The sequence below is a fragment of the Alternaria arborescens genome (assembly GCF_004154835.1).
Source record: "Alternaria arborescens strain FERA 675 chromosome Unknown contig_59, whole genome shotgun sequence".
NCBI lineage: Eukaryota > Fungi > Ascomycota > Dothideomycetes > Pleosporales > Pleosporaceae > Alternaria > Alternaria arborescens.
Window position 1 is genome coordinate 44,838 of NW_021167914.1, and position 12,407 is coordinate 57,244.

The following is a 12,407-nucleotide window of genomic DNA, read 5'->3' on the forward strand; positions in this document are numbered from 1 at the left end:
AGCCGCCTATCCCCACGTCGCGACTACTGACTGATCTTACACGATCTCAACAAGTTCAGCTTTCGGAGGACTCAGGTTATTCGGGAACTTTCATCGATACATGGGCTGGCAATAGGCTAGTCCCCTCACCTTCATCCTGGATATCAACCTCCTCCTCGAGCCTCGCGCTCGGGGCTCAGAGTCTCCTGCGAGCAAGAAGAGCTCCATATCAAATGCATCCTACTCGACAGGAGCGACCAGAGGATACACAACCGCGCCTTCAGCATACACACAGTCCCCCTCACAAAGAGCGTCGCCTGCCTACGCTTCTGGAGCACCCGCATACCCAGGACCCCCGCACTATGCACCAATGTCCGCTTACACCCAGGCACCGACATCAGCACCCCAAGTACCCGGACCAATGCTAGGAGGACCTGTTCTACCCGCAATCTCAGAACTTCATCGACATGCTGAACCTGCCCCGCTCCCGCATTTTCGCCCTCTCTACTCCGGCCCGCATGGACCTTCACCGCCTCGACACACGCAAAATACTAACCATTCTCCCCCTTCAACGCTAAAACGACAAGCTTCTCAAACCCCTCTACCCGACGAAAGTCCAGCCAAGAAGCAGTCCAAATGGACACCAGAGGAGGACAACCTGACTATTGAGCTGCGGGGTCAAGGAATGAAGTGGGACGACATTGCGAAACGACTACCAGGAAGAAGCTCCATTTCCTGCCGATTACGGTATCAGAACTACCTCGAGAAGCGAGCCATTTGGGACGAAGAGAAGAAAAACAAACTCGCAAGACTTTACGCACGGTATGTACCACTCGACAACTCGGAATGCCCAGACTGCTTCATTTCGGTCATCTGTTCCTTCGTTTTGAGCCCACATCTTTGGTTTCAGATGTATTCCAGCACATTCTCGCACTCGCACGCGACGCGTTTCTGCGCAATACACCCCAAAAAAAATCAATACTGACTCTTGTGTTAGATTCAAGGACCAAATGTGGCAGAAGGTTGCTACAGAGATGGGCATTCCCTGGCGGTCCGCCGAATCGATGCATTGGCAGCTGGGAGAGCAGGAGATGAGCGCGCGTGCAAATGCGCCGGTGTTTCAGCTTCACCCATCTGCAACCGGTACAGGCATGAGCTCGCCATCGCAAGTGCCCGTTGTACCTGCCTCTGCCCCGCATGGCTTCACACCCGCCAACGCCCCTCAGTTGATGCCGCAACCACCGCCGATGCCGCCGCAGCTGCACCAGGTGCCCCCACCAATGCCTCAAGGACCACCGATGCACTACGGTCACCAGCGGACCGACAGTGGCTCGAGTGCAGGTGGACGAAGGAGGAGGAATAGCTCATTCAGTCGCAGACGCGCAGACCCTCGATCCCGGTCGAGTGTTCCCCCTCAGCTAGGTCAACCTCTTCCCCAGATTCAACCACAGTCAGAAGAGGATTTGATCAGCGGTGCCCGGACAGCACCCGTACCAGGGATGCAGTCGATCATCAAGCGAGAGTTGGAGGGACCTAGCTATATGGAGGCTTACCACCAGAGGAGGCGGGAAGAAGAGGCTGCAGCAGGCCCATCACGATCGGAACACGAGGCACGGAGCCAGGGTGTGAGGAGTCCTGACAGGATGTCCCAACGGAGCGCGACCGGAAGCATCAAGAGCATGAAGCGCGAGCCAGAGGAAACCGAGCGAACAGCAACAGTACCCTCCCCGCCTCAACCGTCCACGCCTTACGAGCGACCGGCATCAGCAGTTGCATAGAAGATTTCGCCGTCGCATTATTCAACGCAACGATTTTCATTTTTTTGTAGTAGATGGGTTATAGACATATTTGGGATGCAATGCATACAACATTCGGGCAGGAACCGTAATGAGCGTGGGTATACCCTGGGTTTCGGCGCACAAGAGGGAGAGTTTAGGAGTATGGGTATACCACGAACGCTTAGACTGGGGAAACCGCGCTCAGAGCATGGATGAACGTCAACAACGAAGGAGCATCCGCACGACTGTGGCATTTAGCGTGGGTTGGTTGTCACATTTCTCGCATTGATATCATCTCTTTGGCATTCTGGTTTTTTTTTCCTCCTCTCGCATCGCAGAACATCATAGCGTTTGTTTGGTTTCTGTCTAGACTCGCATTGTCATTGTTTGTTCTTTCAACCGTTCTGTCACAGCACTGTTTTGGTGTGGTGGTTCATGATTGTGCATTTTACACATAGCGTTTGGCATTTTCTCATCTACCCATCTCAATACAAGCACTCGGCGGCATAGCGTGGCGAGGATACCTTTACACCGATGTTTTTCCTCTCTTATTAGATCTTACGTGTCGGACCACTTAGTTCATGGTCTCGAGTATGATGAACCCAACCATCAGTTCAGAAAGACTTTTTTTTTCTTCGCATCGCTGCAAACTTGCGCCACCTGTGCCCTGCAAGCCAGCATGGCCATGGCCAACACATGTCCCAGTAGTACACTTAGTAAATAATACACATCGACCAAACCGTTCCGTTCATCTCCGAGAAAGCAAATTCGCCTCTTATTACGTTGCTTTCGCACTCAAACTTACAACTACCCTTTCTCAACATGCCAGATGCTCCAGCATCACCCTGTAAACGGTGGTGTGTGGCGTGGCGGTGAACAGCTGTATTCCCACCGCCCGGAAAACAACGTTCGTCTACCCCGGATCATCGTATGATGACGTAGCACCCACGAGCACACTTTGTCATGTTTCATCAAAAGGTCGGTCAAACAGGTACCTACGTGGCCGACTCATGGTGCGCGGAGCGCTGCGCTGTCACCGCTTCAGGGTGTGTTCGCGAAGCTTAGCTCCCAATCGGAAATTTTTCGCCTTCGCATCAAGGTTGCGTGCGGAAGAGGGTGTGTAGGGTCTGCGTTGTTCAGACTCATAGTTGAACTCCACTAGCACAGCCTCGTAGCCTCACTTGTGTGCCATGCGATTGGGTGTGACGGGCGAGTAGAGTGTGCTGCTTGCATGAACTTGTTCTTAGAACGGTTCGTTGTCCTTGCATGTGGTGTGCGTAAGTAACCTGCAAACTATTTTAGGGCTAGGGCTGCTGGGTGTCGTGTCATCGGTTCTGTTGCGCAGAAGAGGAGGGTGTTCAGCCCCGCAAAAAGTAACAGAGGGCCATGATTGGACAGCTTCGATGCAAAGGATGTCGTAGGGCTTATCGATTAGTAGCACAGTCAAATGCCATGTTGCCGCCCTTGCCAACCATTTTCGCGCGCTTACTCTGCATTTCTCAAACTTAATCAGTCTTTTTCTTTTGGCGTTACGCTCAAACTTTGCTGTAGGTGTCTGTGTGTGTGTGTGCGCGCGCTTTCCGCTCCCGTCCCCCTCGGAGCACAAGGCTGAGATGCACCATGCCTTGTGCACGTCCCGCAGCCCTCACGAACCGCTTTGAAACAGACTAGTTCAACCCGCCCAAGGTAGGGCGCCCGGCCTTTCCTTCATCCAATCTGCCCAGTGCGGCCTCGCAGTAACCTTCCATAATCCTTCTAGAAGGTCGATTAAGACTAACCAAACTCTGTGCCCATGACATATTCCCCTTGCGGTATACCCACCCGCCGTTCGTTCGCGCAACCACACCAGGATATTCATGACATCGCGTTTAGGCAGATTGATTCATCTATCTGCATGACACTTATCGGCATGAAGACCGCGCCGCGCAAATGCCGAACTCAATCAATGCAGAGCAACCTGGCATACGGAGACGAACTGAGCATGCAACATGACACGAACGGAACGGCAATTGTAAAGTGGGAACGAACCAAAGGACGGCGACTATGTGACCGCCCTTACGTTACTTTTTCCGGGGGTCGGTTGTGTAACGCAATAGGTGTTCGCATGATCGGAACGGATGTGTGAACTATTATCAAACGGCCGAGCCGCCCCTCGGCGCAAGTCGTGTACGCGCGCATAATCAAAATGCAAGAAAAGAACAAGAGGTTATGCATGAACCGTGTGGTTATTTTCGCCTGTATGGCCGGCGATCCCCTCCCTTCGAGAACCCTTCCCGAAGCGGACAAGGGAAAATCCCAACGCCAAATCTCCCACCTGTTCGCCAAACGCGAATCATGGGCACACATTGGGACGTATGCATATTGCACATGACGACACCCCTTCACTTGACACACAGATCCACCCCAGGGCCTTTCACCACCACCACCCAGCCACCCCTCCTTTTTTACGTTCAGCGCAGACTAGGACCTGCCTCCCGTCAACCCTACCCGCGCGAACCTTCCTGTCAGATTGTCATAACACGATTATTATGACATGTTGCTTCTGCCTTTGTTATCGCATGATTGTAATCACCATACGTGCTGTTCTCTGATCGCCCGGGATCGCTGCCTTAGGCCGAAACAAGTGACAAGGACGAGCATCGCAATCGCAAGCTGCAGAGTGAGGGAAAAAACCGTTCCGTGACATGTGTGTGGACCAGGCACACTCCACTCTGCATCAGGGCTGTTCCATGGAAAGAGATGCGAGAATGGCACTATCGCGTTCCTTACTTCTTGCTGCCCACGCGTTTGGCGGCACCTGGCTCTGTTCGATCTATGTCATGCGACATGGGGGCTGCACCTTGAAGCAAGCTAACCGTGCGGGCTGGAAGGGGAGAAAAGAACGTCTCAAGAATGTTCTTTCGCACACACCCCTCCCCACGTGCCACTCATCTAATTTCGGACAGATGAAGATTTGACCGATCGGAGTTTTCCCCGTCGTTCGAGATGCCTGGCTATTGTGTTGCGATGTGGTCATACCGTCCTTTTGGTCATCGTCACGAACACCCAATCTGCCGGCCAAAGCACAGATGGAGCCTCAATGTCATCATCCGAAGAGCAGCTGAGTTGTACCATGTTGAGACAATGCGTCAAGCCATGTATCGTCTGTTCGCGCAAGTCGCGCGGGCTTTTGGAAAGTAAAAGAAAAAAAAGTATCAGCTCATACTCAAGCCACCACACCTCCTGCGTCAAAAGAAGCACACTAATTCCAATGCGAATGATGTGCAAACACTCGCCCATCCATTCAACAAGCAAAGAATGCATAGGCCAATGTACAATAGTTTCCAGTTCAGCACCCGAACCAAGAATTCCGCATCCGACACACATGCCCAACGGCTTTCTCATGTTTAGTGTTGTACCGTACCGTGCTTTGCCCGCATATCCAAATTACCTAAAATGATGCATACCGCAATCGGCCGATCGTACTGAGACATAGCGTCGCAGGCCACTCCGCAAAGGAAGGAAGCGTGGAAGGGAAGGAAGAAGGCAACGAGATTAGTGCTGCCGATCGAATAGTTCACGCCCTGTTCGCACCAGCCCAGCCCGAGGAAATACCGCTAAACCACAAGACGACTAATCACAGCCGAAATCTCTTTTTTTTTCGCTGGCACGCGACAAGGAACGGGCTACACTACACGAGTCGTGCACAATAATATGTCTCTAACTTGCTTACATAAAGTACAAGTTAGAGATGTCACTGGGTTCGGCATAGTACGCCGATGATTTTCGTTATCTGGCCGAACACGGCACACACCGTACGAAGAAGTGATTATCCTTGAGTGCCTGCCTGGTAGGGACTCCCTCGCAACGAGGAGACATGATGAGACACCAGCATCAGCACATCAACATCAATGTTGCCAACCATGGGCCTGATATTGCAAGGAGCGGGATGCCTTAAAACCGTGGTTTTACATACCCCGCCCTTAGTTCCGTCCTTGGAATTAAGGCTGCGACGATGACAGCTCTGTATAACCTAGAAAAGAGTCCACACATGAGGCTGAACTCTGTGCACCAATGAGGTTTGAGCGTATGAAGTTGATTGCGGGATCGCTGGTTCTTCTTCAGGCTGAATGTTTCGACATGTCTTGTTTCGCATCCGCATTCAGACTTTCGCAGAGTGCCTACTTGGGAAAGTGGGGTGGAAGAGCAAGAAAACGAGATGGCAGGACGACACGACAGTTGCGCACCAACAGAGAAACGTTTGAACCTCGAGCCTCTCTCACATCTGTGCTGGGGCGTTTGATAGCTGAACAGGAAGAAGCCATATCACCAACCACCTTACCACTTCAATCTCTCCCCTCAACATCGAGGCGAGGTAACGGCCAACTTGTCACACCCGTTACTACGGACATGTTCCTTGCATCTAGAAGTCGGAAACTTCGTCGCTAGGGTACGATTCGATACCGGCCGAGACAACATGATTGTATCACAAAGTCTCTCTACTGTTAGCGAGCGAAGTGTGCAGATGTAGTGCAAGGTACATAGTTATCGTGGGATGTGTAGTGTCGTACCCATCTTCACCGGACGTCAAGAACGTTCAGCACCACTAGTTCCAAGTGGCTGGGCAGGGTCTAACTGTCTACACCGCTTCACACCGCTACAAAACAAATCGTCTTCTTTTCGCGGACGTGTAGGGCGAGAACCATTGTTAGCTAGAAAGGCGTCAGTGGGTAGATCGTGTAGGTTTCCGGGATAAACTTGGTACCGAAGCATGGTGTGTGTGTGTGTAACGCCACAACGGTGGTGGAGGTGCGAGAAGGTTCTCTACACCGCTTCACACCGCTTGGTGGGCAGTGTATGTACATGTCCATCTCGGTAGTGGCGCTGTATGCCCGTCTCGGTACTTTTGTTGTAGTAGCCGTACTCGGTATAGGGGAAAATATGTATCTAGACCACCCATGGATATTCTCGCCACCAACACACAACGTGTCTTTCAAGTCTGTTAGAGTAAGTTTGATATAGATCTGCTAGACAAGGAGCTGGGTGATGGGTGATAAAATGCAGTGTTGGCACACCGCTCACTACGCTGTATTCATCAGCTCGGCTGTGGCTTTGGATCTAGATGCCAAACGCTACGGGACTGGAGAGTTTATGTAATGTACATGCATATCTGTTGGAGTTACGGCGAGGCAGAAAAGCAAAATGACTACTTCATGGCTTTAGTCTTCACCGATCTTCACCAAACTATACTGTGTTCTGGTCGGTATGTGAGACCCAGAAGCGAGGTTTACCGGTTAGCCGTTACGTATTGCAGGAGCGTTGCACAAGACACCAAGATCAGATTCGTATGTGTGGGCATATGTGAGACAGGATGCATAGATAGCCGATCATGTTGTGTAATAGCACGCAGATTGGATCCTGCGGTTTTAGTAGATGTGGTTGCGAGCTGAGTAGCACAAAAGAAAGCGAGTAGTGCTATTGTGGTACCTTGGTGTTTGAGTCCGTATCCCCAAACGAGGCTGGACTTGAACATCGAGAGAGGTACGTTGGATGGGTTTCAGAGGTAGGGATATTCCTATAAGCTACTTGAATATGCTGTGAAAGACAAACTACATGGTGAATTCTATGTCTCACAACCAAAAATCAGGTGGAATCAGGTGGAATCAGGAAATACAAAGATATCTACCAAGCATGCACTCGCCTTCCGGATCACTCAAGTTCTGGTTTCAGATGTGCTTCTAGTTGCTTTCCAGGTCATCACTGCATCTGCATGCCGACTTCTCTTTTGAATTGTCCATGTCCAAGATATCACCGACACAATTAACTACCATGTATTCACTACTGCAATCTGTACTACAACGGTCTTGCAGACTCGGAGAACGATCGATGCATACCCGCCCGGCAACTCACAGCGTACCACAACAAGAACACCTACAAGAGACGAGGAAACCCCGACAGATAGGCGGTGAACCTGCGTTCGGTCGCCTCTCGGAACAGAAGAAAGAAAGAAAAACACAGTGGTCAACTCAGGTGCGGAAAGCTGCAGTACCAAGACGCAGACATGATGCAAAGATAGTTGATGATTCTTCCCACGCAGAAAAGCAGCCCAATCCCAATCGGGATACACATGCATTTACATCGTTACAGCAGATCGAAAAGACACATGTATATATGTCATATCCAATTCCGTAATCATATCGTCTAAACCATCCCGGATTGTTCCCACTTACCCTGCATGCTATGCTATCGTATGATCTGCATGTATTGCACCAGCAGGAACTGGGCCAAACGCGCTTCACCCGCTTCCCTCGCATCGTTTGTTACCCAATTCCAAGGCGTACCCGCTTCAAACACTGTTACGCGCGCCACGCGGAACATGAACGGGGCCTAAGAAATACGACGACTCTCACTGCCGAATAAGGAAAGCAAGGCCGACATGTTACATGTTCCCACCTTGGGGCTAAAACACAAACGATCGCCTTGGAGACGCTCCAAAGAATGCACACCAGTTGCTGCGCCCCACACACACCATCTCCACCGTGGCGGCAGCGCGAACACGTCAACCAACACCACCTGCCACCATCGTCTAGACGGGGCAGGCGCGAACATGCCGGAAAAAAGAAGCAGAAAGAGTGACCATCAAGATCTTCCTTCGCATCAAGCCCGAAAAAACACATGCATGTTTACGTTGACCGCTAGACGTTTATTCCACACCGCCACTACTCAGACTCTGTATGCAATGGTGTTTGTATTTCCGACAATGGCTTTTGGCGGCAAAGGCTAAACTTTGTATCTTATTCTGCTTCCTCAACGTGCAGTTCCCTAGCCTGCGAGAAGAAGATGCGAGCCGTCCCGCTGCCGATATTCTTGATGGAGTATGTATTGCCTGTCGTGATAGCGTGTTAGCTTCGTGTGCTCTATTCCCTTCGCTAAAGACGAAAAGCACCAATGAGAACGCGTAAAGCCAGTTCAAGCCAAGGGAAACGCGCCACGCGATAAACGGTAATACATGGTTGGCTGAGGATAAATAGAAAGAAGGGGGGATAAAAAGTCGAAAAAGAAATACTGGGGAAGCGGAAAGGGCGAATAAGAGGGTGTGCGCCCGTAACCGCCAGAACAGAAGCGAACGGCAATATTGTGCACCATCTGTTGAGCAGCAACATGACATAAGCCGCAGGGCGTCAAGTGTTACACAACATGCTGCAAGTCATATGCGGGTGACGCGAATCGGGTTCGCTTCCAGATGTTGCCTGTGAGACTCGCTTGCCCTGGTTCCTCGCCCTGGCCCTCAGGTTGTGCGACGTTCCAACACAGGAGTACACAGCGCAACGCGGAAGTTGTGATGCAGGAGAAGTGGGATGGGGATACAAGTATGCGAACAGCCGACTGGTAACCGTCTGGCGTCAAGCATAATGCAACGGCTGTCGTACAAAGACTGGAAGGGACAAAGAGAGTGAGGAGAAAGGGGAATGTAAGCAAAGGGAGTGCAGTGAGTGCGCGTAAAAAGACCGGCAATGAGACATTCATCTCATCGCCATCCAAACACTTGAAAGAAGACGAGCAAAGACAAAGAAAGCGCAAAACATACCTCTAGGCACCTGCCAAACCCCCATCTTATGCACCACGAATTCATTCTCATGCATTCTCACTTCCACCGTCCCGCTCTGCACATTGAAAATCATATGCATGTACCTTGAGTTCTTGGTCCGCTTCATCTGATCGGGTCCCAGTTCAATGAGCCCCCAGTTGAAGAAGTTGCCGACGGACCCGATTTTTGCGTATTTGAAGCCGCCGTCGCCTACGTCGCGGGGTTGGACACCGTTTTGTGTCCACGCGATTGCTGTAAGCACATATAGTTAGTAAATTAGGAGGAGGATGTAAAGGCTGTAGATAGGAAAGGAAAAAGACAAGTCAACATACCATCCTCGACAATCTCACCACTCGCAACCTCACCAACAGGATCGAATCCTCTAAAATTGCCAACGAGTGTGCCTTCTTCCTCCCAGGGATCGAGTTCAATCTCCTCTTCTTCTACAGTCACTTTCTTCTTGCCTTTGGTCTTATACGCCTTCCTCCCCACCCTCCTCTCCTCCTCAACAGCCTGGCTCTTAACGATACTACTCATACTCCCGTCCGGCTCATAACTAATATGATCGTTCTTCCAGAAATCAATGGGCGCAACGCGGTGTCGACCCGTCCGACCCACTCTCGCAACGTTATCTGGATTCATTTCGCGGAAGACGGAGAGGTGACGACCGCGGCCGAAGCGCGAACCGCCTGATGTTGCAGACATTTGATCAATGTCTTTTTTACTGAGAGGGTTGCCGTAGACGTCTACTAGCTTGCCGGCTTCTTCGCTCTCCGCCTGTGGGGTTTTCTCTTTTGATTTTTCCTTCGGTTTTGGGGCTGGTTTGCTGGAGTCTGCACTGGCTTTTGGTGGTCTACCCCGGGGTTTCTCAGGTCTTGCAAATTCTGAATCAGACTTCTCTGCTAGGGCGCCGCTCTTGGCTGGTTTGGCCGATGCTGATGCTGACGCTCTATCGCCATTTGGTTGTACTTTGGCTGGTCGTCCTCGCTTTTTTGGTGCAGGCACTTCGTCAATTTGTTCGGATTGATCCACTGGGTCTTCAACTGGCGCTTCGACGATGCTTTCTTCTTGTTCAGTATCTGATTGTACTTTGGGTGGCCGCCCCCGTCGTTTTGGTGCAATAAGTGGCTCCTGAATTTGCTCCTCAACCTGCTCAGATTGGTCTACAGAATCATCGATGGGTGCCTCCATTTCGCTGACATCAGACACACGCTGCGACCGTCGGCGCTCGGTCGCTGGTGTAGGCGCAATCTTCTTGCTCTTCTGTGATTCCGAGGCTTCCTTCGTAGGGCGACCCCGTTTGCGTGGTTGCTCTGTTGCTTCCTGCTCCCCCTCTGAATCTTGCGCAACATCGCTCTTCCGTTTCCTGCCCCTCTTGGCCTTGTCCTTGTCCTTGTCCTTCGGAGGTTCTGACACAACCTCAGAGTCTTGTTGAACCTCATTAATCTCCAGTTCCTCAACTGCCTCGTCGTCCGTCATGCTGTCGTCTCCTATTTGTCCGACAAAACTCTCCTCGGGCAGTGCGGCCGACTGGCTCGCAATCTCTTCCTGTATGCTTTCTTCAAAAACCGCACTCGGGTCTGGTGCCGGCGATTCGTCTTCGGGTATATCGTACACGTCGGATCGCTTCGCTCCACGCCTCGCGCCAGATCCGCTCAGCGCTGGTGTTTCCTGTAGGCTAGATTCGTCCTGTTCAAAGTCGAGGCGCCGCGCAATCGGTTGGGAAGAGTCGCGCACAGGGCTAGATGGGGGAAGTGAACTGCGCAACGCCATGGACGATTGTCTTCGCGGCGAGGAACCGAGGTTTGTCTTCTTGGGCGATCGCGATCGGGGGGGAGGGAGGTTTGTTCGGCTGTTCCGCAGGATTTGGTGGGATGTCATGAGGTCGGGCATGGAACTGTTTTGTATTTCCATTGACCCTGATCCTGTCGCATCTTCTCCGCGCTTGGGTGGGGACCGCTCTGGTGACGAGAAGATGCCAGAGACTGGTTCGAGGCCATGTTCGTCGTATATGCCTTTGTCTTCGAGCGTGATGCCAGTTTTCCTACGCAATGTTAATTATTGTTTACGCGACGCCTCGACTTTGAACAGGACGAATCCAGCCTACCTTCCCTGCACACCAACGTTGTAGTAATTGTTTTCGCGCGCTTCGCGTTTCTTGGTCGGCGCCATATCTGCAGTTGTCGTTCGCAACGAGTGTATGCGCGCGTTGTTGTGGGTGACGCGTCGGTTTTGTCGCGGTCGAATCGCAAGGGCGTTGTCGATAAGTTGTTTGGGTTCAGGCGGGATGTAAACGGTAAACGAACGCGCGGGAAGCAGGCACAGCGTCTTGGCGCTTCCCCTCGAATTCCCCGAGAGCCATCACACACACAAACTTGTATTAGAGACGTAGCACTTGGTTCCAATTCATTCCTCTTCACTCATCCAGAGCTCAACCTTGTGAAAAGGGATTTGCCTTCTGCAACCGTGGCAGCACCGTCATCACCTCATGAGTACCGCATGGCACATGATGGGACCATCCCACATGCCTACACAAACTAGTTTAGCGCACGTCCATCACGGTGCATGAAAACGGCGCAGTATAAAGTTGAGGAGCCCACCCAATCGTGGGGACTTTTCCGGTTTCTTCATTCAACCTCAGCCAGCCCCGAGTTGCTACTTGCAAACCCCAAGGCCAGTCATCCGCCAATTGAGAACACCTCGCTCTCCTGCAGTCACAGTCCTCCGTCCAGACCACGCAACTGCTTCATTCATTGCTCGCATCAAGCATCCGCTCTCCCATCCACCCACATTGTATCTCCCACCAAACGCTCTTCCTGGATCAAGACTTTTCCGATAACCAACTCTCTTTGACAGTTAACACACTAGCCAAAAAATGGAAAAGGCCGTCCAATCATGCCCGGGCGACGATGTGCTTTTCGTGAAGCGTCGAAAAACGGCAGCGAGCCGCTGAATGAAAATATACAAGAAAAGAAATCGTAATCATGTCGATGATTCGTCACATCGTGGGCGCAAGGACCGACATCGCTTTACAACGAAGCGCTTCGGTGCATCGAAACTCGTTCCAGATCAAAACATCGACG

General features: G+C 51.6%; 2 protein-coding genes across 2 annotated transcripts; one reads left to right on the top strand and one right to left on the bottom strand.

Annotated features, from left to right (window-relative positions):
* Positions 1–349: 349 nt before the first annotated feature.
* On the top strand, positions 350–1,757 carry AA0111_g11852 (hypothetical protein; the record flags this gene model as incomplete). Its single annotated transcript, XM_028645764.1, has 2 exons — positions 350–801; positions 977–1,757. 2 exons carry the CDS (start codon positions 350–352, stop codon positions 1,755–1,757), a joined length of 1,233 nt encoding a protein of 410 aa, XP_028500559.1.
* A 6,773-nt stretch (positions 1,758–8,530) lies between these two features.
* AA0111_g11853 (hypothetical protein) lies at positions 8,531–11,496 on the bottom strand (the record flags this gene model as incomplete). The annotated part of the gene is made up of 4 exons (XM_028645765.1): positions 8,531–8,622; positions 9,325–9,576; positions 9,657–11,368; positions 11,432–11,496. The coding sequence occupies 4 exons, from the start codon at positions 11,494–11,496 to the stop codon at positions 8,531–8,533; spliced, it is 2,121 nt and encodes a 706-aa protein (XP_028500560.1).
* Positions 11,497–12,407: the final 911 nt, after the last annotated feature.